Source organism: Tympanuchus pallidicinctus, unplaced genomic scaffold (genome assembly GCF_026119805.1).
Source record: "Tympanuchus pallidicinctus isolate F22 unplaced genomic scaffold, pur_lepc_1.0 scaffold7, whole genome shotgun sequence".
Classification (NCBI taxonomy): domain Eukaryota; kingdom Metazoa; phylum Chordata; class Aves; order Galliformes; family Phasianidae; genus Tympanuchus; species Tympanuchus pallidicinctus.
The window spans coordinates 26,766,450-26,789,761 of NW_026294791.1; the positions used below are offsets into that span (position 1 = coordinate 26,766,450).

Consider the following 23,312-nt stretch of genomic DNA (forward strand, 5'->3'; position numbering starts at 1 on the left):
ATCAGTGACTGATAAGAGAACACACTTGGAAGGTGAAACAGTACATTAAGTCACTACACAAAGCAGAACAAAAGGTAACGTTCAGAAGAAGCATCGTAAGACCAAGTTCATTAAAAACTTCATCCAGTTGAAGAGCACAACACTGCTACAGAAGTGTAGGAAATGCAAAGGCTACTCCCATTCTTTCAGAAAAGCACCCCACAGAGCAGGCAGCAGTGTAACGTGACTTCCTGCCACTGAGGCAGAAGTAACAGCAGGGCACCATTCAACTAAGCTAGGCACGCTGCATAAACCCCTGTTCATACTTGGTGTTGCTGTAAGTCTTGTAGGTTTAAGCTGCCACCAAAACAGGACATCTCATGAAGTACACGTAAATATGAAATTCATCACTGTGCAGCAGGAGAGGTTTGCTGAAAAACTGCAAGAGGGGCCAACGACATCCAAAAAGATGAATCTGAAACAGACCTAATTAAAAAAAACCACAGACACAAGGAATTACATCTGCATTAGAAGTCCTACACTGGCGACAGAGCCTATTTGATGCCATCAGGAAATTGGCACTACACCTTTTTACAGCCTGAGTAACTAACAGCACAGGTTAAAAAAATTATTGCAGCTGAAACTGCAAGTAAACATATTCTAAATCTATCCAAATATATATTAAAAAAAAAAAAATCTACATTCAAACGTGAAATAGAAAGGCAAAAGAAAAGCAGTCTTCTATAAATAAGCAGCTCTTACAGCAACTTCTTTGAAACTGACCATTTGTTTCCCCATCTACCACCCGGGTATTTGGGTCTTTGCACAACTCTTTGTTCTCCTCAAGCACAACTACAAAAGCCAGAATCTAGATCATGTTAACATGGCTCAGATGTTTCTGAACATCTGTGCAAAGTGTTCAGAAAAAAACAGACTGAAGAAGGACATGGCAAAAGTAAAGTTAAAACTAAGATCACTGGCCTAAGTTATGGAGAAAAAATGGTGATATTAAAGGAGAGAATAGGCTTCTAGTCTACATCATAAGGAACCAGAAGTGTTTGGGAGAACAGAATCACATAGACTATCTAGAATAGGAAAAGACTGTCATATCAAGTGATCCCCAGCTTTCAACTTGTCCCCTTCAAGTAACCTCAAAGGGAGGAGACTGACACAAAATAGAAAATATGGCACACGTTTCAATAAGCATGTTTCGGGGAATTACTGTACAAACACAGCTCCATGGATACTCTGGAACTGCAGCACAATCTGATAGGAGAGATGATCATGTTTCCTAAATCAGGACTGTGTGTTCAGTGCAGCATGGTACTTGGATAAAGAAAAAAGACATACTGCTCTGGTGCTGCACCTACAACATGGAGGGCATGCAAACATGATTTTTCAGTCTTCCAGCAAACTCAATTCTACAACACCTATTAATAGAAACAGAAAAGCAAAGCTTTTCAGGTGGTTGTTTCAGAAGCAGATGCAAAAATACACTATTTTCTTGCTGTAAGAATCAAGTCTGACATCCTAATCTTTTCTTCAGCTTTGAACAAACAAGCCACGCTTCTGTTTGTTCAGCACTCCAGCCTACATAGCAGGTAAATATCCTTTGAGCTTCAGAGTTTCCAGGATGGCTGATGTCATTCCTCTCCTTCATTAGAACTTTTCTTGCTTCAGATGTGGCGAGACACGTACCAGCTCCCAGCTTATCACAGCCAACAGGAGCACAGAGCCCTACTGTAGCCATACACATTTTTGTCCAATTTGACCAAGTACCTAACAGCTTTTCCTTCAGAACGTGATTAGAAAATCAAGCCAAGAGACTTGAACAGACCCAGGTAATTAGCTACAAATCATCGCCAAAAAGCCTGACACTAACTGAACTGCTAAGGTGACCAAAAGCATGTTATGAAGGGAACTGCAACTCATGAAAATACTCTTGCTTGGCTTTCTACACAATAATTCAGTGCCACTCATAACGTATATACACTTTTAATTGACGAGCTTTTAAGCTTCCCCATGTTTTATAGAGTAAAGTCGTGATACAGAAGTTGGGACACGTGGCACAATACTGACACGTCTGTCCTGCAGGAACAGGTGCAACTGAAAAAAGAGGTTTCTGCCACAGCCACAAAGAACACAGGAATTGCTTTGCCAAATTCAGTAAGAACACATTTTGTATTAGCCACATGTACAGCTTCTCCTCAGTAATGTATTACCTCAGAGCATGTTTAAAAATAATTCACTTGAGAAAGTCAGGGCACCAAGTAATTCTTCACTCCTGAACACATCTAACCTAAGCTAACCTATTTCAAAGTTGATTAGATTGCAAACTGACTCTGCATACTGAGAGCATGAAGACACCTGCTCAGAAAATCACAAGCCATATGAGAAGAAACCAAAGCAAGCGTGGCTCGCTGTCATATGACAGTCACATCCTCAGAAGAGGAGAGAATGCACAGATCAGACATCAAATCCTCTTTTTTCCTGCTCTGCTTTACAAAGTGTACTTATTTGTACAAGAACTACCAAAGTGCATCTAACATACCTTCCTTCACAAGAAGTATTTGACTTAGTTTGTACCCACAAAATAAACAGGAACCACCCAAACGCTCCAGGATCAGATGACTACAGAGTTCCCAGCTACCAATCTGAAATCCACTGTAACTCTTCTGGTATCTCTCTTCCTGGGTAAGATCTGTTCAGCTCTTTCTGAAGGGCATACAGTTGCTCTTCTTTATTTTAGCTTTGCTTTTCCCAATATCCTCCTGAGACATCTGTAGAACACCATGTACTCAAGGTGGCTTTCTTTCCCAGGTCAGCCATAAGAATTAAAGAAGTAAGAAGCAAACAGGTGCTTTCCTTACCATGTAATTGCTATACGCGTGGTCAAACATTTCCAGAACTTGGTTTCTAAAAAAGAAAATAAGGGGGAAAAAAAAAAAAAAAGCATTAGAGGTCTGCCCAATGTCATTTAACACACCATCTTAGAACAGCAAGATTCTGCATCTGCATCTGAGTTTCAGCTACAGCTATTTTAGCAGTGCACTCTATTCAAGTAAAAGCAATGAAGCAAAATAGTTTCTCCTAATCTGGCTATTGTTCAAGCTTTTCTTCACCAAACTTGAAGTATTTCACACGAGGACTCTCAGCCCCCTGTGCTTCCTCTTAAGCAGCTGTAGGTGTCACCACACATGAAAGCTGGAGATGGGACACATTCCTGCCTCAGCAACTGCCAGCACAGCTACACTCTTCTCATAATCACCACACTAAAACCAACTGACACAGCAGAAATTCCTGTCCATGATTCAGATCAGTTACGAGGTACTTCCTTGTGTTAGGGGCCTTGGCAAGCGTATGGTAAAGAAGATCCTTGTAGACACATTTTACACGTTAGAAAAAAGCAGTCAATGTGAGAAATGCTGCTATACAAAGCTGTTTCTCAGAGAGACAGCACTGCTTCCAACCATACCTGTTTGACAAAGGAGCCCTGCAAGGCAAAAGGGCATGCTGATTCCTAAGCTAACACCTACATCATTCACAACCTCCGCTGATAAGACCAAACACAAAAGAAACAGGAATTATGGTCTAAATTACTGATTTAATTGAACAAGCTGAAGCTGAGCCATAATCTCCACTCCCCCAGTGCATTAAGCCACTGGAAGCATGGATGGGACTCCAGTTTCCAGTGCTTCAGGGGCCACATCTTGCTGGGACTTCTGCTGTAGCCTGAGCCCAAGGCTCAGCACACAATGCTGCTCTGTGAGTCAGTACCCAAAAAGCAATTCACAGCTTCTGTCTCTATGTGCAATTTAAGTTCATGGGATGTTTGCTGAAAGCATCACTGTCACGATTGTGTCATTGAGCAGACACACAGAGTGCCTGCTAAGATTTGCAACTCACACAAGACACAAAGAGCAGTGGGATGTCATTCGCACACACCAGATGCAGATTCAAGCTGTGAATGCTGAAGTTTTAAATCAAACAGTAAAGTTTAAACTCATTATGCAGTCACATGGGAAAAACATGCACCATAATTCATTATGAGCACCTTGAGAACCTGCACTGCAAAAGCTCACCAACTGCAAACATGACCACAGTTGCATAGCAGCTTATACCTAACGATTAATAACTGAAAGGCAGCAAAATGCTTCTCTAGCACAAATAGCATCACTGCTCTGCAGCTGACGCGAAGGGTGAAGCTGTCCCAGCAACACATGGAAATCACAGAACCACAGAATGGCCCGGTTTGGAAGGGACCCCAAGAATGATGAATCTCCAACCCCCTTGCCACATGCAGGGCCACCAACCTCCACATTTAATACCAGACCATGCCCTGGTCACACAGTCATAACGTGCAGTTCATCTAAGGTCTGCCAGAGCGATGCTACTCCCTGCAGTGCCAGTTGTATGGCAGTCTTTATCCTTCAACTAACACCCACAGGAAAAACAAGCCAGCTTCTTACAGGCAAACAAATAGGAGCTATGATTCTAACTCATCAAAGCTCAGGAGAAGAGACAGTCCTCCCAAAATCACAGCACCTTAACTAAAAGCTTCGCACGTGACCTCGCTGTTTTAAGCGTGTAAATGTGAAGGTGCACTTCTAGCTGCAAGTGCTTTTTGGTTTTGGCTGGGGCACGTTATGTCTTGCGATTACCCTCAACATAGGCTCATGATGGTGGGCACAGCACAGCTCTCAGCCATAGGGTTTGCCGGTGCTGCGGGGCAGGGGTAGGGCTCGAGGATCCCTTCCAGCTCACCACACGCTACGAACCGTAAAGGCTCGCCGTCGTTCACCTTAAATTCCGACCCCGGGCAGGCCCGCACGTACACTCGCCTCTTCACCTCCACCGCACCGGCCGCTCACACACCCCGCAGCTGCGGCCGCACTCAGGCTCACGGTCACCTTTGACCGCCTCGCCCAGCAGCGCACCCCGGGCTCGGGGCCGCGGCTCCACACGAGGCAGCGCCCCGGGACGCGAGAGCCGTGCCGGCGGGAGGCCCGGCCCGCAACGCGCTCGGAGGACGCCGCCGCCACCCGCTCCCGGCCCCGCCGCGCTCACCCCAGCCGTCGTTTCTCCTCCTTGCTCATGGCCCCGGCGCCTGGCGCGGCCGCCAGCACGGAGGAGGCGGAGAGGAGGCCGAGGGCCAGGAGCTTCCACGGTCTCCTCCAGCGAGGCCCCCGCTCTCCGCCGCCGACCCGGCAGCCCGCGGCTCCGCTCATGGCCGCCCGCCCGCCCGCCGCTAGGCCCGGCTCCGGCTCCGGCCGCGGCCCATTCCGCCCGCTGCCCGCCCCTCGTGGCGCGGCGGCCGCGGCTCCCGGCGCAGACGCGCAGGCGGAAGGGCCCGGCCCGGCCCAGCGCTTTCCTTTGGCGTAGCCAGGGAAACCGCCTCGAGCCGCCGCTTCCGGGTCCCCCCGCACGCGCCGCGCCGCTCAGCCAATCAGAGCCGCCGGACGGGAGGGCGCAGCGGAGCACGTGACCTCGGAGGCACACCGAGCGCCGAGGGGCGACGTGGACAAAAGGAGGGGCGGGCGTGGGCGCGGGCGCGGCGGGGAGCGTGCGCGGTCGCCAGGACTTCAATTCCCGGCGTGCATCGGGTGCGCCCGGCCGCCCCTCCACAGAGGAATGGTTCCCGCAGTGCATGCCGGGAGATAAGAGTTCGCCATGAGGCGGCCGTGCGCTCTGCTCTCTTCCGCCCCCTTTCGCTTTTCTGCCTATCCATCCCTCCCTCCATCCATCCCCCTCAGGAAGGATTACGGGCACGAAGCACAGCCTGCAGGGCGGGTTATCGCCTGCAGTCCTTTTGTTTAAAAAAGCAGCACTCCATACCAATGGATCCCACACAAAAACAACGCCCTCCTCCTAGCGGAAGGGAAGAGTGTGCTTTATTGTTTTAATCAGCATCTGTTAAGAGTTACAAGCACCACGCATCACATTCTGGAGCCTGCCTGGTGTGGCCAGGATCCCCACAAGCACCCACTGTGCCCACAGCAGGCTCAGCACAGCCCTTTGAAAGGCTTCTCCCACGTGAGAGCAAAAAGCTGTAAAAATTACTAAGTGATGTTTGTTTCTCTGGTCAGTGGCCTGATGCAACCGTGTGGGTTGTGTTCTGCCCCCTCACAATGTGCTCCTTTATCCTGAGGCCTCGTCCCTTTGTGATCACCAGAGCATATAAGAAAACACACACAAACAACACGAGAGCCCCTCACCACGTTGAACTTCACTTAATGTTTAGTACCAAAGACAAGTAACTACAGAGCTGTTACAAAATAAAAACCAAAAAAAGCTGACAGTGTGATAATGAATGACTTGTTAAAAAAACAAAAAAACAAAAAAACAAAAAAAGAGCTGGTAGTGGTCTGCAAGTGAGTAATTTTGCACCAAGTATACAGAGGAAACAATGCTGCAAAGGACTTTTGCAAGGAAAGGATCTGTGACACTGATGTCTGTACACTGCAGTATGGCTCCTGCAAGGAGCAGGAGTTGTGTTTATTTTACACTGGTGACACTCCACTCGGTTAGTCTACTCAACACATAGGCAGTAATGTTCCTCTAGTGTCCATTCTCTGTTAGTATTATAGCAGATTTTGATAGCATTACATGATAGACTTTTTACAGCTTGTTAAGTGCCAGCAAGTACGATGCGCTTGAGCAGTTGCTATTTATTCCCATGTCTTCATGGGTAAAAATTTTACTTACTGTGTTTACTTATTGATCTTGCTGTCCTGCCCTGTCTTGTACTCATTCAGAGTTCAGAAACCTCAAGGTTTTCTAAATTTTTCACAAGGTTTTCTAAATTTTTAAGGTGCCCTAACCTGACCTCTGAAGTGCGGTCTTGATCACTAAAGCCTGTTTTATTAAACTGCTGTTTTTCATTTCCAAGCTTTTTTTTTTTGTGCACGCTCTTTAAATGCTGTGTGCAAATAATGCTTGTAAGCAGCTTTGTGCACAGGTCACAATTTGATGTGGATGACAACACGCTGGCTACAAAAGCAACAGTTCTCATTTTAATCACTGCTTTCAAAACGTGATTCTGCCCTCCACAATTTAAGCAAAGTAAAAAAAAACCCTCAGCTGATTTTTGCTTCAGTTAATGTCTGTATTAGAAATTATACACAATGATCATGATATTTCACAAACATTGCAATTGAAGATGTTGTGTATGCACCTAAAAAGGCGTACAGAACTGGGTAACTCTAAGTTAAGTCAGTAACAGTGTAAATGGCAGGACTCCTAATATTCTGTATTAGATATCAGTGAGTAAATTTTACGGTGGGAAGTAAAACAAAGAGATGCTGCCTAATGGTTATAGTTACTGTAAACATCCTCATCTTTCCTTTCCATGAAATAAAATAAAATAAAATAAAATAAAATAGCCATAAAGTGCTCTGGAAGGCTAAATAACTCAGAAGTGCAGAGTGGGACTGAGAAACCTGCTCCCATATTTCCCCCATTTTAAATATAGCAATAAGAAAAAAAAAGATAGAACACTTGCTTGTCTTCACTACCTGTCAAAACTTCAATGTAATTAAGTAATCAGTTGGCAGCCTCTGCACTGGGTGTAGCTTTTGAGCAGCCTACTAAATTAACTATTTGGTACTGCTTGACTACTAAAAGTTTTATTTATTTCCCATATACTGCATGCAAATACAGAATAGTAACCTATGTACCAACTGCCTAAGAACTGTAACAGTACTGTCAAATCCATGCATTTAAAAACCATGAGCTACTCCTCTGCTGAAACACTTACGTATTACGTTGTTATAATAACTTCCTAGTCAGGGATGAGTTGCTTTGGAAGCATTCAGTGGCAACATTTTCAAACTTTTCTATAATCATAAAAGGCAGCAAATTTGAAGTGAAAGATTAGATTTCCCAACAGTGATCTGAGGGAGGGTTTTAACTGAAAAGAGAAACCTATCACCCATCACTTAGGAAGGGATCTGTAACAAAACTGTAGGAGCTGGTAATACCACAGTGCAGCCCATTTCCTCTAGCTCAAATTCAAGTATGTATTCACGATTAAAGAGGGATTACTGGAGCAAATAAATCCTAGAGGGCTGGGCTGAAAAATGCCTTTTACTCTTCAGGGCTTTGCTGTACAGAACTCTCTTCTCTGTTTTCTTGTGTGAAAACGTTATTTACTTCTGAACTTTTTATTTCCACGTGCGAAGACAATTCATCTTCTGGCTTCCCTTTGCTCCCACCAGGCTCAGCACCTGCTGTGACCTGTACAGCACTTGCCTGGTCTGGCTCTGCCACTGACACAAATGGCACATCTACCAGTCCTGTTCTTGGCTCTTCTCTATTCAGAATGGGCAATTGTGTTGCATCTGGATTTTCAGCAAGCTTATGAGAAAAGCTCTCAGTCCCTACCTCCACCAGGCCACCATGACTATTCCCTGCTCCTCCTTCCTCCCCACTTAATCTTTTGTCTTCAGATGCATTTTCAGCGTGTTCTTCTGGATGCAATCTATCACTGTCACTGTGCCCTGCACCTGTGTACCACACGCTTTGCTTGATCTCAACTTCTGACTTTCCCTCTTGAGGTGTATCTGAGATTTCCACCAGCCATTCTGCCTGTGCCACACTGCGGCCCACCTTGGACACATTCCCTATGCTGGTACCATCTTTCCCACAGCTAGATGAAGACAGCTGGTCCTCCTTGAGCTCTGTGCATTCTGCTGCATCTTTATTCACCATCATCTGGCTCACTTGAACTTCTGCCGCAGCCGTTTTGCTTGTCTCATTGTTCCCTTTGTACTCTTGCAACTTTACAATCTCAGCTTCACAAATCTCTTCTACCTGCTCAGGTGGAGTATCAGCTGGTAACTCAACTGTTACCATCAGCAAGTTCCTTATTTCGTTCACACCATCAAGAGGTTCACAGTTCTTTACTTCTGTCTCACTTTCTTTCTCAAGATTATCCCCAGATGCTCCTTTCCTTGTGTGTTCATCCTGGGAAGCAACACTAATCTCAGTACTTGCTCCTTGCTCCTTGCTTTTTTCTTCACTATCCTTTTTAAATCCAGATCCCGCTTCATTTTCACTCTGTGACAATTCCTCTGTAACCCCTTTTTCTACCTCAATTTTCATTTCAGCACTTCCTAAAATCTCTGTTTCTGCTGTTTTATTAGGTGGGGAAGTCAGCTCTATCTGAACACCTTCTTCATTCACTTTGCTTTCTTTTTCAGAAGTCACCTTCTCCTCCACTGCTTCTTCATGTACCTTAAGTTCTTTTTCAGGACTGACATCTCTCAGTGTACTTTCAGTCAAATAAGCTACTTCTTCCTCCACAGCTTCTTCCTGTGTCTTAGGCTTTTTCTCAGGGTCCCCCACAGAGTCTGCTTTCACCATGCTTTCCTTCTCCAAGGGAGTATTTCCCTCTACAAATTCTTGCTTCATAGGGGTAGTGGAAAGGGACTCCTGTTTTTCACTGATGTCTGTAATGACCACTTCTTCACTTTTGCTTGCCTGACTACCATCCATATTAACAGAAAGGACCGCCTCTTTGTCTGATGGCTTTCTATCCTCATGATCCTTCTCCCACAAAATCTTTTCAGTCACGATAAGTGTCTCCTCACTTTGGGTTTCAGTATCTGATGCTTCCATTCTGGTGGTAGAAGGCTTCTTAGCAGGAGTGGTTTGTGCTGACCCAGAAGGGGTCTTCAGATCAGTTAAACTGGACACGCTTTCACAGGGCAGGTTCAAGTTATCTTCAAAGAGGTTGTGCTTCTTTAGAACAGCGGCTTCTTTTATCACTAAGTAGAAAAGAAATATGAAACTGGTTGGCAAGACTGACAGAGGCACACTGAAGAAGGTACATCATTTCCCTGAGTTTCAAATGTCAAACATTTTGATATTACAGACAACAGTAGTTTTCGTCTTCAATTTATTTTCAATTTGCATGTATTTTTTAGGGGAGGAGAGAAATAACTTTTCTGTTTTGAATAATGGAACTTCAATATTGACCTAAGTTTGGCATTGCTATAATGCAAAACTACTACAGGATCTGTGGTGCAAAAAGGTAATGTTGAAATGCAGAAATAGTTACACTGAATACATGAAATAAAATGTACATTACATTAAACATTAGACTGATATTTTGGAATAGGAGTGCCACAAAGTGGCAGGTCAACACAGAAGCTTGTCTTTTATCTAGCATGTAGATAGACAGACCAGATAGAAATATTTCATATATGTTTTACATGCCATAGCACGGCTTTATTTTCATACACACAAGCAAAGAGGTCTGCAGGGAATGCTGCACTGGTGACAGTCATGTGCTTGAAACAGCATCTGGCAGTACATTTCATTTGGGGAAATTCATTTCCACTGCCATTAGATGTCACCAGGTCCTTCCAAATAAAAGCATGATTTCACTCTTTGGCCCAGGGAATCAAGACAAAGTCAGGCTGGCATAATCACACTTTGTTATAAATACGTTTATGCCATGCTGTAATTTTGAGTTTCCCAAGCTTATTAATACTGCTGTATGGATTCAGATTTTAGGGCTTGCCACACATTCAGTGACCTGAATCCAAGCACTGTAGCACTGCAATCCCCAGTCTTTGGAAAGCTGCGACTTGGCCCTGAAAGCCAAGGTTAGGCTGTCAGGTTAGGGCTCTGGGCTGCCCTGAAGCAACAGCTAACCTTCTGGCCAAAGGCTGGTGGTTATCACTGTCATTCAATGGTATTCTTACCTTTCAGGGTTTCTTCAAGCAGCATCTGATATAAAATCTCTTCATACACATTCTCTACTTGGATCACGCTGGTGTAATCCGCAAAAATGAACTGCTCATATTTCTGCAGCTCCTGTGCAGACACACAAGAAAGGAACAGAAGCACAAAAATGCAACTACTTGAGAGATTCCGAGTGCCGTACTCCAAAAGGGCACCTGCATCTAGCATGTCTTGCAATGCTTCTTTTCAACTATGAGCAAATGATGTATTTTCAGAATTAACTGTACACTTCTCAAACACTGCAGATCATTGTCATTGTCATCAGATCACTGAGAATGACAGATCACTGTCATCATTGCCATCTTTACTGGGATAAACAGTTCTGAAAGAAAGACCCAGTGAGGAAATGCCTCACTGTTTGCCTAAGGAAACAAATCCACAAGGAGAAAGGGAGATACAGGGTTTGTTTTTTTGTTTTGTTTTGTTTTTAGTGGGTGTGCACCATACTGAGCTTAGTGGTTTAGATGTAATAGGCAATATCTAGGCAGTAATTGAGTCATGGTCCCTAGGAACCAGCTTGGTTGTCTATAAAAAGAAAATGAAGTGAGCCCTGCCCACTAGAGGTACCCACAGCCTAACATCTGGTGGTTTCCTATCACAAGAGCAAGAGTTGGCTGAACCTGTCAGCTGTCCTACACCTGCTTTTGGAGCTGGCTGCTTGCTGCTGCAGAGGCATGAACTCAGAAGGCTGGTGGAAAGTTTGTACCACCACTGCCTCCTCCATCCCATATGGCAAGGACACTAGATGGGATTCCACTCTCTGTATTCAAGGGAATAAAATGCTTTTGCTTCCTTGCTTGCTCCTGTGCATAGACATGTCCTGCTGATGCTGCAGAGAGTTAATACTATTGTTTTGGGGACAGGAAAGAAGGTAGAACAATACACAGAAGAGCGTGAATATATTTTTGAAATACCTAACTTTTAATGATCTGTACTCAAAGATTCACAAGCATAACTTGGTTTAACTTGTTTTTTCTTGAACTGAAACAAGCTAGAGAAGTAGGAAAGAACAACACAGTATGGGTGAGAGCTTGCAGGCTCAGGGAACTGATGAACATCAGCAAAACAAAAGGGCAGGGAGGCAGAGATGGCTTAGGGCAGTCATCTTCCATCTGCTACAGTGAGTGCACAAGAAGAAATGCATGATCTGCAAGAAGGGTAAAGGCTATTTAATTTAAGGTGAATGATATTCTAGCTGTCCCCTCATGCAGGAACACTAATACCACCTCCACGGAACCAAGGCAGCTGTTTGCAGGGTACTAACTAACCAACCAGCAGGATTAGGGGCAGCAAAGACAGCCTCTGTACATTTGTTTCCTGACTGCTGACACAATTACTTCAGTTTAGAATCACTGAACATCAGTCCACAAGCCTGTCTGTGGGGTGCTTCTGTCACCCAAACAGGCATTTGGTTTTGAAGCAGGTGCTGAGCAGAGGCTGTATATGGTCACAGCAATGCCTCTCAGTGCTGAATACAGGGACAAGCTCATAACCTAACCCTGCAACTGTCAGATAGTGAGAGGAATCTAGATTGAGGGGACTTTAGCTTTTTAGTGAATAAATGAAAGGGGACAGGCAGAGGTCTGCACCTGTGTTTCAGAAAGCAAGCTGTAAATGCAGTTTCTGAAATCACTCCACATCTCCTACCCTGCTGCTATAGTCATAACCTGGTAAATGCCACTTTAGCCATCTAAATGCCATTTATCCAAACAGGCAACTCCTTGAAAGGAAACAGCTTTACACAGTTTAGGACTTACAGCCAAGGTAATCTTTCCCAACCTCCTACTACTTTCTTGTTTTGTTTTGTTGGTTTTTTTTAAATAACAGAAATGAGCAGAAATGTAACCTACTGGTTTGCATGTAGAAGCCAATGTCTTCTGCATTGTGGGCAAAGTAATCTGCACCAGTGCTTCTTGAAATATCTTCTTCCGGACAGTGCTGCTGTCATAATCATATTGCTGTTAGAAACAGACAAAAAGAGAAACAAGCCCGATCGTGTTGGATGTTATTCATTACTCACAGGAGGAACTGGCTCTTGTAACTGCTGACTGGCAAAGCCCAAAGGATGCCAATGGGCACATTCAGGGGTTTCGATTCCCACACAGTTTACTGCAGCTTGTGGAAAAATTCTTTAAGATCAGGGAAATTCTGGAATTTTTTCCCTTCATTTTTTCTTCCTGGGCCAGGAACGGCCCTGTGCTTGCACTCTGCAGGTATTTCATCACTAAGGATAATGATTTCTAGGAGCAGGCTAACATGGAATCTAATATAAAACGATTTACTCAGATCCGCAGCTGATTTGATTGTAATTAAAAGCACCAGCTACGTAGATAGCCTTACAACTGTGTGCCCAGAACTAAGTTTTACCCCCAGAATGAGCGGCTTTGCTAAAAGCCACCAAGTCAGTATATCCCACCAGACAGGAAAAGGTATCTTCCTTAAGATACAAAGACAAATTCATTTAAAGGCACAGCCCCAAGTCTTACAGCACAAAAGCTGTAACTCTTACCTTCAGCACTCTCTGCTTGACTTTTTCAAGGGTTGTTGCGACTTTCACTGAGTCTGCCTGGCGACTTGGAGAGAACAGTTGCTCAAAAGTATAAACTGCGTTTTCCATCAGCTGGGAATGATGATAATAAAAAAGATCTGTTAAAGGCCAGTCACGTACAATTTACACACACATGAAGAAGCCTGCTGAATGTAACCATTAACTTCAATTGTACGTCTGAGAGGGAGAAGCAGAGAAAAAAATTAAGTGCTTAGAATCCATAAATATTGTCAAGCTCTTCAAATGATTGTAGAAGTCGAAGAAGAGTCATGTCTAGTCTAGATTGCAACAGCCTGTTTTGGAACTGGAAAACAAAAAGAAGAATTTCTTACACTACTACAAGAGTATAAGAAAATGAAACAACCTCAACTTCTATCTGAAGTTAAAAGCTGGGTCAACATCAGCAAGCCTGCTCAACTGTTATTTCAGCAAACTTAAAAAAAAGATTCAGTTACTTTGTCCAAAAACGTGTTGCTGTTGGTACTCTGTTTCAGTAGTCTAAAGGCTAACATGCACAGAAATGTTGCACTAAATAAAGGAAATTAAACCTTGGCATCTTTAATCTGATATAATAGCTTTCTTGCATAGAATTAATCTCAAGTCACCACCCAAACTGATGGCAGCAAAGACAAGAAGTAGAATCCAGTGGCTGTAAAAGCTGCAGACAAAATTTATTATCCTAATAAGAAGATTCCCACTGACTGCTATCAGATCCTATTGGCCTTAATAGTTAATAATGTAGATAATTCTTTTTTAAAAAGTTATTAATTAGCAGCTTTTCTTATAGAGGAACAAATATCTCAGTTAGAGCAATAATGTCTTATAAGTTCTGTTGGGCTAGTAGTTGTCACAGTTATCCACAGATTCACGTACTGTACTACAAGAAGACATTTCAGAAAAACAATTCTGCAAATGGTAATTATACTTAAAGACCCTTTGCTTCTTCTTAGTGTTTCCATTCAGTTTTATTGGGGAGGATAGGGACACCCGCAGGGAAGCCATCAGCACTGTTGGGTCTTGCTTCACATTGCACATGAACATAGCAACTGATTTACATCACATACAGAAGACGTTTTGTAGCTTACAAATGAGTGTGCACATGCTTAGGGATAAGACACTTATTTCCTCCTCGACCATTAACGTTTTCATGCAGATAAGTGGTAACAAATGCTGAAAGGAGATTTTTTAACTGACTGCAGATGATGTGGAATTGGACCACACAGGCTGTATTTCTACACAGTGAAGAAATGGAGAAGATGCAAGTTTGCTTCATCTGTGTGTGCATCAAGAGGCAGGACAGTAATGGCTCAAGAACTGCAAGCCTTCCCATAAAATAACAAGACACAAACAGTGTAAAGTTGGAAGCTGATTCCTAGAGGAATGACTCATTTATTGCATTTTTATGTGAAGCAAATCATGAACTGACAAAGTCACTAGAGCTGGTTTATTTACATTTAGTGCTACACTCCTAAATTCCCTAGATTTGACCACTAGAGGATGCCAAACTCCCAAACCTGTAGCTGTGCCATAAAGAAGAATCCTCCAATGTCTCCCAAGCTAGAGTTAATCCAAATGCTTGTTTTATATTAAAGCTCCATGAGAAACATCTGACCTTACTTGTTAATAAAATAAACACCCATGGACACAAAGTGAAACTAGTTACCATTTTTATGAGAAAAATAATAGCCTCTTAGAGAGAGAGAAGCAGTAAGGGCATTATCAGAATAACTTCTGCTTTCATTTAACTTACTTATCGTGAATTTTCACTCATGTTCCCTCCAGGAAAAAAAAAAAACCAAAACCAAAAAAAACAACTAACCTGAATCATAGCAGGATTTGTATGGGATGTACTTTCTGCATAGTTCTTTGCCTTTATTTATGGTCTTCACTTACTCAAAGACATTTTGTTTGAGCAGCATTTTGGAATAATTCTCCTAAGAGGCTCAGATGCGAAATCAGAATTTTAATTCTAATTAATTATTTGGCAGCTGACCATTGCTGTACTTAAAAGAATTGTTTTTGGGAAAACCTTATCCCAGCACTGTGTTAAAAACTTGTTTTCCTTGTCCACAATTCCCACCTCACATAACGAGACCAGCTTCATTTCAGAAGATGACCAACTATATTACTTAGTTTCTCAACAATGGATTAAAATCACAGGATTCAACAAATTCAACAAAGCCAAACCTGCCCTGCTCTCTAGCAATGGAAAGAAGCCTGCTGGATAGGTCTTAATAGATCTCCAGCCAATCATCCAGAAGAAATAAAAGTAAAGCCCATACCAATGCACATCTGAGAGGAAAAAGAGGAGGCATTCCTTTTTCATATCAAATGACACAGTCCCTTAAAGCCATGCCCATGAAATAGCAAAGCAATTGGCAAGTTTTGACATTAATTACCTTATTTCATATTGGTGAGAAAATAAACTATGAAAGAGGAGATATTCTATTTTGGTAAAAAATATTTAGGACCCTTCCTGAAAAATTAATCCTGGGGAATAGAAATCAGCCATCCCCATCAGCATAAACACAACTTTTCGGGGCGCAGAGACACTGAGAATTCAGAATGTGAAGGTTCATGGGAAGAGATGATCCATCCAAACTTGTTGTGTCTTACCTTAAGGCTCACAGTCACACAATCCTACTAAATAAGCATGAAAATGAGCTTCTAGCTGTGATTTTCTTAGGTTTAGTTATCTGCACTTTGACTGATGTATATTCTGAGCTTCTTGCACAGCTCTTTATGAAGATTACTTTGAAGCAGCTTACAAGGACAAATCTAACCTGTTCTCTCAGAAGGAAGAACTGGTTTTCACAGTACCTCTTGCATGAAGTTCTGTGTCCTCTGAACCACAAAGTCAACGTGATACACCTTGAAGCGACTCTTGAGGTCATGAAGGAGCTCCTGGAGGAGATTCACTTTCAGATAGCTGGGCTCCATCTTCACAGAATTGAATGGTAGGTTCATAAGCTGATCCACATCCTGTATTCCAGTGGAGGAAGAACAGTGCTTTTAAAAAAGCAACGCAAACCCAATTTTTAATAGAGAATGTAAGATTTTCTATACCACATAACCAAGCAGCAATGTACTCCCATCTGGAGAAGCAACTTCTGCTGTTAGTCAAGTTCTAGATAGAAAATCCTTGTGCTCATGTGAAGGGCTCCAGCTGCACTTTTGTCTTACCTCCTTTAGCTTTGTGATATCATTTGTCTTCTGGAAGTTCTGGATGATCTCATTAACTTCTTTATCGAAAAGTGAGCGAACTTCAGTGAACCCAGAACTCACAGGACCCATGAGCTCCTCCAAAATGGATGTGAGGAAGGGCTGGATATTTTCTGTGCAGCACTTCTGGGCAGGCTCAGAAACGGTGGCTGGAGTGTAAGACAATACATACAATGGACATAATTTAAGCCACTAAGATACACAGCAAAAAGAGTAATCTGAACTGATCTGCTTCACGATGGATTAAATGCCTCTGTATGTTTCCATGGAGTTACCTCTCTTTGGTGGTGACAATGGTGATGAGAGTTAAAAATTTTCTGAGTGACAATGAAATGTCTTTTCTTACGCCCCACCTAATCAAAGCAGCAGGTTGGGGGCACTGAAAGCCAAGGAAAGGGAAGCTCCAAGTACTGATTAGTGCTCAGAGATTTGCACAAAGCATGGCCATGATGCCTCCGTAAGGATTTAACTGACCTTGGTATCCTAGGCTGTTATGTATGAACACCAACATAACATCTCTAGTTTTATTAAAGCAGCTCCAAAATTATCATCTCTTTATTTACTAACTCAAGCGACATCAACTGATGCCTGCCTACTTTTTGCACTCCTTTTTATACTCATAGCAAATTATACATCTTTTTCACATTACTTTAAAATCATGTTAAGAAGCCCTCTGGTTTAAGTGTGCTTCAGCAGCTGATGAAATTGTCACTAAAGAATTGCTCCCCAGCAATTAAAAATGTTTGTTCCACTACTAACCTTTGATTTTTCCAGCTAAGAAGTTCTTGGAGTTCAGAATCTGATCCATGTCGGAGCGAATGGTGCCTTCAAGAGTTTTTGTAAAATCTCTGCACTCTTCTTTCAAGGTACTCAATCCTTCTGCAACCTGCTGCTGGACTAAGCTATAAGCTTCTTCTACAAACTGAATTCAAACAAGTAAGTGAAGATCAGAATTGGCACATACAGACAATTAGTATGAGAATTGACCATTCTGGAAATACCCGTACTTACACCAAACCAGGCTCGCTTCCTGTCATTCCTCTTTCCTTTCATTTTAGGCAGGATCATTGTCTGAAGATTGGGAAGGAGCTCCTCCATCACAAGGTTGCTCAAGATCTACATTGAGAGATTAAAATGACCAGTTCACGCACTGTTCTTCACCTAAAAACTGAGCACTCCCATCAGAGAATGATGTGTAAATACAGGGGCTCCAGACATAGAACAGCTCAGCTGTACCAGGTTGCCAGGAGGACCGTATTTATCACATCAGGTGTGACTGAGAGAAGTTCTTTGAATTTCATATGAAGATTTTTTTCTCTGAAAAGCTTTGAAAGACTGTGCAACTGCTGATAAAGGAGGAACTGAGACGCTGAACTACAATGACCACTCAAATGTACTGCATTTGGTGTGTAAACCAAAGGAGCCAAAATGATTGATATGAACCAAGGAACTGGATCTAAAACACGTGAAAAGCTGTTACACTGACTGCTGCTTCCCCTAGCTGACCTTGCTCTGGGCCACTCACACCCTCTCAGATGCCGAAAGACTCAGCACCCAAAGGATGCTTCTACCAGAACACTAATTGATCCAAAAAGCAACATGTGGAGGTAGCAGTGTGGTTCTCTAGGACTGTTCCTTGTAGGCACTGATTTCACAGTTCACACAAGAACAAGAGATCAAAGGAAAATCAGAGTATGGGACAGAAATATAATGCAGAAATTGGGATAGATCAAATAATTCTACTCCGATTTTTTGTTCCCCAAAAAGTACGAGTATAACACAATCTGAAGGTTCATTAGCTCCAGGCTAATCCTGAGGCAAAAGGGATATAATGAAAAGCTGCTGGAGTTTATGAAGAACTTTTCAAGCAATTACTTTTGTCAATAAAACAACTATGCTGGTCTAAATACAGGAAAACTTTCATTTTGTCAATTTTTTTAACATAAAGTCTCCTTTCAAGCGTCTGTACTGGCATGCAGAAAAACTAAGGAAAAGTTATCATTGCCCCAGTCGCTTTTGATAATTTAAGCATATTGTCTATTTTTCATTGCTGTATTTTTCTAAATTGACACTGAGTACTTTTCCCTGTCAGTAACAGAAATTAGAAGTTTAATGACTTTTCAATACAGCAAAGAGTAATGAAAAGTCATTAAACTTCTAACTTTTCCAGCCTGCAGCAGGGCCCAGTGGTTTCAGAGGAGATGCATCACTCATTCTGAGCTCAGTAACTAAGCTGAAACTTGGGCTTGCAGCTGGTTCCAATCGGAAAGAAAAGATATCAGCCCAGAATACAAATGCTCCCAGTTTGGGGGGAGCAGTTAATATGGTGGTGGGCAAGGCTGCAGTTCAGAGGGATCCTGACGATTAAAAAAAAAAGGAGTGGACAGAAACCTCACGAAGTTCAACAAAAACAAAGTCACAGTCCAACATGTGGGATGGAACAACCGCAGTACAGGCTGGTAACAAATGACTGGAAAGCAAATTTGCAAAAGAACACATCTTGGTGGTCAACAAACTCTACATCTGCATCTGTTCACTGCTACATATGGGAGGGTGTTGAGCAGACAGAGGCAGACTTTTCTGGGAGGTGCTCAGGGAAAGGGTGAAGATGACAGCTGCAAGCAGCGACAAGGCAACTGTTAAGAAAAATTTTGCACGTGAGGGTGGACATGGGAAGAAGTTGTGCCATCTCCAGCCTTGGCTACCTTCTGAGCTTAACTACACAACTATTCTGAGCAGGGGACTGGCCAGACGACCTCCAGAGATCCCCTTTTAACTTATTTCTGGCCCTGCAGGTCTCTTGATAGCCTTCCCTTTACACAGAGGAAGGTCTTCCTTCCTCGATGCAGAAATAATCAAGCAGTGCAAGGCAGTTTCCTGGTTTCACCCCCATCCCCTATTTCAGAAACTCTCTCTCACCAAGCTTTCTCCCAAGTCATTTGCCCTGCACTTCCATCAGGTTTTGCTCCTCCTCTACCTAGGTCTGAATGACAAATCCTTTCTTGCTCATCCCACATGGATGCACCAAGCTGGCCATACGTACACAGTCACAGGCACAAATTTTTTTGAGAGTTTAACCTGTCCTCCCCATATTTGCACTTGCAAACATTGTATCTGTGACTTGAGAAAGCTGCAAAACCTTTTCTCCTCCTGCATTTTCCTATCATGGCCAACAAGACGATTCACTGGGGCTGCAGAGGAAAAAATTCATTACAGGATCAGCCCCATTTCTATTTCTTGCTGATCTTGTCTCTGAACATGTTTCCCACAGAGGCATCAACCAGTGCTGGAGACATGCTGGATTCTTAACTTCCTCTACACAAAGTGTCTTGATTTGGACCTCAGTCTCTTGTCCTGTTCAGTCACTACTTATAATTCAGAAGAGGGAGGAAAATCTGTTTTTTCTTCTGGATGTGTTCATTTTCTGTTCATAGATCTTGCCCCAGTATGTATTTGTACTGGCCCACAGTTACAGAGGCCCAGTTGCTAACATATGATGACAGAAGCAATACTACTGTGCATATGCTATACAGAATGGCACATAAACCTTTCATCAAGGTTCTTCATTTGTCCTGACTGTACAGCACCTATAAAGCTGCTCACAGCATCCTGAAAGTTGAGGTGTGGTGGATATCCTGTAAATCAACAAGAGGCATGGAAACTCTATAAAAAACAAACAAACAAAATATATCTTCAGGTTCTGTACACTCCTCACTTTATCTGGGTGAAGAATTACTGGTTTGCTCAACAGTGTCAATAAAGTCTTACAAACTGTGTTGTCCTCCTTCCCTTCCAGTGATACTGGAACAGGGTTATGCTAAATGAATGCATATTTGAAGCCACCTCTTCTAGATTTGATGATGCCCAGCACAGTCCTCAAAGGATCACTGTTCCGATGCACCCAGCCACTGGCTGAGCTGACAGAGACTGCAAATGCACTGTGCAATGTCACATTTTCATCATGCATACTGTGCCTCTGTTTATTGACAGTCAACCTCCCATTACAGCCTCTTGAATGGGTTTTAGCCATAGCTGATACTGAAGTCAGCGAGCAACACTGCTTCCTCCAGCTGTTACCCTTAACAAAAGGCTCTGTAAGTGCAAGAAAAGCTCCCTTTGTGGCGATGTGCTCCTCCTTTCCTGCTACCAACAAACCAACCATGCACTGGGAACATGACTGGGAAATGACAGAAAATTAGACAGCAGGAGTAAGAAGGGCTTTGCCTGGATGCCACAGGTCTTAACATGTCTCCTTGGCATAAAGCAATCCCTACAGAAACTTAATACCGAATATCCTATGTACTAATATAACCTATATTAGTACAATGTTTCTATGATTTGCAACAACCTAGTGTTGTTTCATGCAGCTGAAGCACTTACAAATTATGCTGCAGCACCCTGTGGATTCAGCTACACCGACTCAAATCACTGTCAAAACCTCTGGAATAACAGAGGCCCTCGATGGATAAATTGCTTAAGAGAAATCTCACAAATATCCCAAACTGGAGCACCATAAAATGGAGAAATTAAAACAAACAAACAAACACAAAAACAAAAACAAAACAAAAAAAAACACCAGAGGGGGCTTAGGTTTTTTAATCCCTTGATTAACAAGTAAGTTATTCTACATTCATGTAGTACTGATCAACAGAGTTATGCTGGAACATCATGGTGTTGCAGTGCTCTCACTGTGTGGCTGTTCTGTTGCCTATAACATGTACTGCCAAAACCATTGCTGTTTTGATCTTTTTCAGCTTTTACCTACAGAAATACCACCTGAAATTCAACATATTCTCTGTTAATAATAAAATATTAAAAAAGAAAAAGAAGAAAAACAAAATCAGGGAAAGAAACTTCTTCTGCAACTCCCCAGCACTCTGGCAGCTCTTCAGCAGAGTTCCTGGCTAATTGTTTTGCTAAATCCATGCTCCAGTACCTAGGCAGAGCTGCGTGAGCTAATGACTGCTTTAGCACATCCTGTGGAGAGTCTGCCATTATAAACCAATGTCAGTAAATGTATTTATTGGCATTCTGCAGAAATTTTTACAGCAACAAATTGTAGCCTGCTTGCTCCAAACCATTCACTTAGCTTGGACATTTGCCTAAAACAATTCTTCTACTCAGTCAAAACAGGCATGAGAACACACTCTATTTACAGAATGAAATATTGCTAAGAGGATAATAGCATAACTAGTCTGGATGTCTTCTGATTATGGTCCTCTTGAGCTTTATGCATTGTGAATAAAGAGTTGGCAAGCAGTAGGCAAAATAAAACATAAAATGAAACTAGTGCTATAACAGATCCATAATGTGAGGGGGGGAAGGAAGAAGTGAAAAACTCAGTCCCTCCACTGGAACAATGAAACTCCTTACATTATGGTATTTATTGTCAAATGTTAGCAGAAACTGATCCCCAGTGTGGTGGCTCTGGGAAAGATGCTGCTTATAGATTCTTCCTCATTTTGCACGTTTTTCAGCATTTCCAAGGTTTACTTTTTCTAAATGCATAATTTGGTTTCTTAAAACAAAACCCTGCGTCCTGAAAGCTCTATCAGATTTTTGCCATCTTCCCAAAGGGAAACCGTACTTCACCAAGGAAAACACCCAACAGCTGCTATGAAAGTAAATGTTCACTGCTGAGTGCTTTGAAAAAAAACCACATAAACCAGGGCCCAAACAATGTCTCAGTCACGCTAAAATATATTTGGGGTGATGCTAGAGGGATCAGCAGAGTTACTTCAGCTACCATCAGTGCTCCACTTGCTCACACGTGCCTGAGTATGGACCTCGATCCTGAGCTCAGTGTACCATTTGAAGTGCACCAATCTTTGGCATTCTGAGTGTAATTGCTCCTGAGCAATGCTTCAGAAGGCTGGCACACGTGCAGCAGGTCTACCGGCCTGTCTGCTCAGGACTAAAGCTCCATTTGCAAAGAATGGGGAAAAGCAAAATGAAGAGATCCTTCAAAACACACATGGGGCTGCCCTTCTTCATAAAGCCTCATCTCCTCTAATGGCACTGGGAGGCGTTGGACCACAAGGAACTGGAAACTGTTGTTACGAAAGCAATTGCAACAGAAGAAAATACATTTCTTATCTGCAGAACAGCAGAAAAGGCAGAAGGACGGAGCACACCCCAATGCAGCACACAGCAAGGATTGCCTGCATTTTCCTGCATTTTAGCATTTCATTTTTAAATACTTTTTTTCCCCAGGAAGCTTTATAACCACCTCTATTCTCATAGCTGCTGCAGCCAAAGCCCCCCACATCAGGAAGACGTTGGTTTACCTCCTTTTCACTGCCGGTTGTCATTTCCCATGTCCCATAGTGGCCCTTCTCCTGTCGGAAGAACTGAATGGCTTCTAAGAACGCCTCGACTTCATACGTTGTCTGCTCGAGAAAATCTGAAGAAAAGGTAACACAAGTAGCCTTTAATAAAACTAAACACCTTTTAAAATCCACTTTCTTGTCCCATGCACATACCAGAGAAATATTTTCCAATCATTTACTCAGCCTAAGTGCTCAAAGACATTTGAGTTTCCATGAAGACTCAGAAGCATAATGTTGCCAGATACAAACTGTCTCATCTAAAATGTTAAATTAAACCAACACTATTAACAGTTAGTGGAGAGCAAAACAGAGTAAAAGACAACCAATTTATAGGGAGCTCCTTCTGTGGTAGACTCTGACAAGCAGTCAGTAACATCTGAAAGCTCATCCCTTTATACTTATGAATGAGATAAGATGGCATAGGGGCAAATGGTGACAGCATGTAGAAGGGCCAGCAGTTGGGAGCTTCTGCTTCTTTCAGTTAA

The 23,312-nt window shown here is 42.8% G+C and overlaps 3 protein-coding genes across 3 annotated transcripts in view; 1 reads left to right on the forward strand and 2 right to left on the reverse strand.

The window, feature by feature from the left end:
• EDEM3 (ER degradation enhancing alpha-mannosidase like protein 3) overlaps positions 1 to 5,222 on the reverse strand; it is a 29,098-nt gene extending 23,876 nt beyond the window's left edge. Inside the window, exons 1-2 of the mRNA XM_052665669.1 lie at positions 5,047 to 5,222; positions 2,850 to 2,895 (exon numbers count right to left, since the gene is read on the reverse strand). Coding sequence (XP_052521629.1) covers positions 2,850 to 2,895; positions 5,047 to 5,207 — 207 coding nt within the window. The 5' untranslated portion in view covers positions 5,208 to 5,222. The remainder of the gene's footprint in view (positions 1 to 2,849; positions 2,896 to 5,046) is intronic.
• Positions 1 to 23,312, forward strand: part of LOC128072182 (uncharacterized) — a 406,177-nt gene that overhangs the window by 156,648 nt on the left and 226,217 nt on the right. The gene's annotated exons all lie outside the window — the stretch shown is intronic.
• The window catches only part of NIBAN1 (niban apoptosis regulator 1), a 59,050-nt gene continuing 42,801 nt past the window's right edge, over positions 7,064 to 23,312 (reverse strand). The window contains exons 6-14 of the mRNA XM_052665668.1: positions 22,786 to 22,901; positions 17,510 to 17,614; positions 17,258 to 17,420; positions 16,460 to 16,647; positions 16,097 to 16,258; positions 13,238 to 13,348; positions 12,579 to 12,686; positions 10,689 to 10,800; positions 7,064 to 9,746 (exon numbers count right to left, since the gene is read on the reverse strand). Of these exons, the coding sequence (XP_052521628.1) occupies positions 8,065 to 9,746; positions 10,689 to 10,800; positions 12,579 to 12,686; positions 13,238 to 13,348; positions 16,097 to 16,258; positions 16,460 to 16,647; positions 17,258 to 17,420; positions 17,510 to 17,614; positions 22,786 to 22,901 (2,747 nt within the window). The 3' untranslated portion in view covers positions 7,064 to 8,064. The remainder of the gene's footprint in view (positions 9,747 to 10,688; positions 10,801 to 12,578; positions 12,687 to 13,237; positions 13,349 to 16,096; positions 16,259 to 16,459; positions 16,648 to 17,257; positions 17,421 to 17,509; positions 17,615 to 22,785; positions 22,902 to 23,312) is intronic.